The 4,593-nt window shown below is 42.0% G+C and overlaps 1 protein-coding gene across 1 annotated transcript; it reads right to left on the bottom strand.

Moving 5' to 3' along the window:
- Positions 1–1,492: 1,492 nt before the first annotated feature.
- GJB7 (gap junction protein beta 7) lies at positions 1,493–2,287 on the bottom strand. Its single transcript, XM_015424746.1, has one exon. It carries the CDS (start codon positions 2,285–2,287, stop codon positions 1,493–1,495), a length of 795 nt encoding a protein of 264 aa, XP_015280232.1.
- Positions 2,288–4,593: the final 2,306 nt, after the last annotated feature.

Below are 4,593 nucleotides of genomic sequence, written 5' to 3'. Positions count from 1 at the left end.
ATAAAGAAGCAATTTGCTTAAAGGTTTAAAAAAGGGAATGAGTCTGAGGCGGCATCTCATTATGACAAGCTTCTTTTCCACAGTGTCCTTGTTCCCTGTCCTGTTGCTCATTAACAGTCCATGAGCCCACACAGGTGTTTCACTCCCAGATTTTTGCCATATTACTCCCTGCCACCACCAGTATTTCCTTTAGCCTAGGAAATTTGATGCCTGGAGTTGTGGGATTTGGGTGGACTAATAGATGTGCGAGTCGAGGGGGCTGCAGTGAGGAGAAACAAGGGAATGAAATCACCTGCCATTCTTGTCCCAGATTTTTGCCCCTTCCTCCTCAGTGCAGTCCTGTCCGTCTGCATGGTTATTGGTCCATATATGTCCTGTGATCCTGGGAATCAACTTCCTTGGCCTCAGTGGGGGGAGGGAAATTAGGCAAAGATCTGTTGTTTTTGTACCAATGGACAAACCCAGGTTCTTATTTGAAGTCAAAAAAGGTTGAGAGCATAAGTGTAGAAGTAGGTCTAAACACAATGTATGAATTTTAATAAACAGCATCACAATGTAAAGTATATTTTGTTTCAGGGCAGAACATAGGATCAATATTCTGAAATGAGTATTTGAGAATTTTAATTGCTTTGCTTTTTTAAAAAAATAGATTTACTTCCATCCTTTTTTTTTTTTTTTTTTTTTTTTGCTTTTAAAGTGTTTGAGTGGGTTGGAGGTACATTTCCCATCCAACCCTTTTTTCTTATTTTGTAATGGAATTATCTACCCCCTTTGTACTCCTTAGGTATTCTATTTAAATATTTAATTAGTCTGGTGTCTGTCAGCTTGACGCACTATAAATATTTATGAAAGTGAATGGGTCACACATGAACACAGGAAGCTGCCTTATCCTGAATCATAACCTTGGTCCATTAAAGTCAGTATTGTTTTCTCACACCAGCAGTGGCTCTCCAGGGTCTCATGCTGACGTCTTTCACATTACCTCCTAACTGGAGGTGTCAGGGATTGAAACTGGGACCGTCTGCATGCCAAGCAGATGCTCTGCCAGTGAGCCACAGTCCCTGCAAAGATCTTGAAAAATGCAAAGATCTGCAGCCAGGAACACTGGCAGAAAAGCTGACCTGTGGTCTGATTGATGCCCATGGGAGATCTTTTGCTCTTTGAACTACCGTGTTTCCCCGAAAATACGACACTGTCTTATATTTACTTTTTCTCAAGAAGACACACTAGGGCTTATACCACAAATGCATAGAAATCCTGCTAGGGCTTATTTTTGGGGTAGGTCTTAGTTTCAGGGAAACAGGGTATATTCATGACCACAGTCATGTAAACTTCTGTCACAGAATTTAACAGGGGCAACTGATGGCTTTAGGGGAAGCAGAAGGTGGCCAGATTCAGCCATGGGAGCTTCTGTTGTAAAAAGCAACATATCATAAACATATTACTACAACAGTTCAGGGCCAATGTCAGGTTTATGCATCTTCCAGTGCTTTTATTTTTCATGTGGATTGGAAGGCAGATTGCTTTCATCTCTCTGGATGCTGAAGAGAGTAGCTGAATAATTTCCACTGTCCAAGGTTGTTCCGTGCTCATCATTAGAATTTGTTTTTTTGCATTCATGTTTGGAGTCCTGAACTCTCTTGATGTAATTTTTGAAACAGCATTTGATGGAGGATTTGAAGATCAAGTAGGTGAGTTCAGTGACATTTAGAACAATGCACAAGCAGGACGTCACCACCACTATATACAGGAAGACTTTTTTCTCCGTTGGCTTAGATATGTAGCAATCAACAGTGTTTGGACATGGATGCATGTCACACTTAACAAGTCGGGGAACATTGAAGCCACCGTACAACTTGTGAAATAAAAAGAGAAAGCTGATTTCAAATGCTGTTTTGGAAAGGAGGCTGATAAGGTAGGTGCAGAGCAATCCACCATCCATGCTTCCTGTATTCTTGTACAACTTTTTCTTGTGTCTTTTTTCTCTGTTTTCTCGATAGGCAACATGGAGGACAACCAGAAGCGATGGGGTGGAGACCATGATCAGTTGCAAGGCCCAAAGCCTCACCTGGGAAACAGGGAAGAAGTGATCAAAGCACGCATTTTCACAGCCGGGTTGCCTAATATTGCACTCAAACTCCTTCAGTTCATCTTTCCACACGTTTTCTGCAGCCACTACATACACAAGCAGGCGGAATATAAACACAATAGCCAGCCAGATTCTGCCGATTCCTGTTGAATACTGATTCACTCCACTTAGGACATCTCGTAGGAATCCCCAGCTCATGCTTGCTGCGTCACAAAGGGCCAACTGTAATGAAATAAATGCATACTATAAGACTGCCCTCTGAATAAAGACTAAAACAGAATTGCAGGATTGGATAAGCTACCACTTTCTGATCCCAGCAATCTTAAAGTAACTGGATTGTCCAAGGATTTGAATTTAAATTGCTTCTTGCTCCTTCCCCTCTATAAACTAAATAATGCATTCGATCTAATCCTGACCCCAAGTGGAATGAGTCTGCAGAAGGGGTTTTTTGTTGCAGTGGTTACTGCCTTTGCTTCGTGCATGAAGCTTACTCGTGCAACAATAAAGCAGCACAATGTTTTGAGAATGCCCCTTCCTGCAACAGTGCGCTGCCCCCCCCCCGTTCCCGAGGCTTCCCAGTAAAAGGAGGGGCTTTTTGAAAATGCAGTGGACTGCTGGGGAAATCAAGGGGGCAACAATCCTCTCTGGAGTGGAATGCTGGCATGGGGGAGACAATCATGACCAAATCTTCCTTGGTTTAATCATCACTAGACTAGGATGGAGCCATAAGCGCGAGATGTCTTGTTTTTCATCTGGTACCACCTCCACTGCATTGATGATTGTAGATTTGGCCAGTATGGGCTTGGGTCCACCAGAGTACACATGAGGAGTTTTGCCTACAGAGCACAACTTTCCCACCACCTTCCCATTGCAGCCCATGGTTGCAGCAGGAGTGCGGACATGAGAAATTCTTGCAGATGCAGTGGGAAAAGTTGCACTCCATGAGCAGAAACCCACCTGTGGGAATACTCTGATACATTCAAGTCTTAGATGTTTATTAAATCCCCTGAGCCCTTGGAACAGTTCCCAAACCAGTTGTTTACTGAAATGTTTTCAAGTAGTTGTGCAGGCCAAACGTACACTCCATCAGATTTGTCTAGGGTTTTTGAGTCAAGTGTTAAACTGGTCCACGATGAGGAACACAGCAGCATACAGTTTGCCTAATGATGCTTTCTTTGCCATTGTCTCTGCATGCTGCACTGATATTCCAGATCAATGGAGGGAGTGGCTCCTAGGTTTCAGCCTACAGATCCCGGTGCCAGCAAGAAGGAACAAGTTCTTGCACCAATATATCCCTCAGGCCACATGCCAGACTAGAACTAGTGATCAAAGCTGCTGTGATAGTACACTTTCTTACACAGCATAACTTTGCCACCCAGGAGTGTTTCAGGGTACAATAGGAGTGGAACGTGAGCCCAGGGATTGTGATGTCTCCTCATGTGACATCTTAAGGGGCACTTGCTGGAGCCAGGATCAGTGGAACAGATTTCTATAACTGTTTGCTAGTACAAATAAAAATGTTTAAGCACCAGTGGTGAAAAACAGAACTGATCATCTCTGACTGCCAGCAGGAAGCTTTGATACTGTGCTGCACTAAATGTTTGCCCTATGCTGTTGAAAGCAGTTCCTAATCGTTGGGCGTTCAATGAGAGATGGGAAACAAAAAGTTCTTGGTCCTAAAGCAATGATCAGGATTGGAGCAGACTTACTGTGTTTAAATAAATAGAAACATGCTTGTTTACCATTTTGCTCCAACCTTCCCCATCTTATAGGATCCTCAAGGCAGCTTACAGTAAAAACTAAAAATATAAAATAATATTAGCAGATCAAGAAAAGGAACTGGAGAAGAAATTCTAAATATAGTTAGCAGTAGCCAACAACATGTACAAGGCCTTCCAAAACATTAGGCCTTGCCCCTGGAAATGAGAAGGTGAATGAGCTTAATGGACTGGATTACCTGGGACAGAATGTTTTGGAAGCTAGGTGACACTGTCTTATGACTAAATGCACAAACACTAGCCTACTTAAGAGGGCTAACCTTGAGTTTCAGTTTCCTAAGCCCATTGACTTCAATAGAATTGTCTAACTATGTAGGATGGCGTGGTTAATCTTAAATATTATAAAGTACGGTAACTGGCACATGCACAGATTAAAATGTTCACAGGTTTGAAAATTATTTGCAAAACACTAGAACATCAAATTGTAGAAGGGTATAACCCAAATCAGATTGAAGTGTCTTCTTCACAAGAAATGACCTGTACAGTGTGAAATGCGGCTGTAAATCAATCTTCCCATATGTCCATAAATCAAGTCAAAACTCTAATACTGATTTAAAATTGTCTTTAGGTTTTTACATTTATTTAATTTGCCAATGATGGGTGAAGTGCTTGGAGTGTTGTGGGTGAATTGGGCCACAGATTAAAATGAAAGCTTCCATGTATTAAAATGGATCTGGACTACACTCATTTCCTTATGTTGCCATCCTATAGACACATAATGTGTGC

Source organism: Gekko japonicus, unplaced genomic scaffold, assembly GCF_001447785.1.
Source record: "Gekko japonicus isolate JY-2015 unplaced genomic scaffold, Gekko_japonicus_V1.1 scaffold787, whole genome shotgun sequence".
Classification (NCBI taxonomy): domain Eukaryota; kingdom Metazoa; phylum Chordata; class Lepidosauria; order Squamata; family Gekkonidae; genus Gekko; species Gekko japonicus.
The sequence above is the reverse complement of the archived record's forward strand: the minus strand, read 5'-3'. Positions and strand labels throughout refer to the sequence as shown.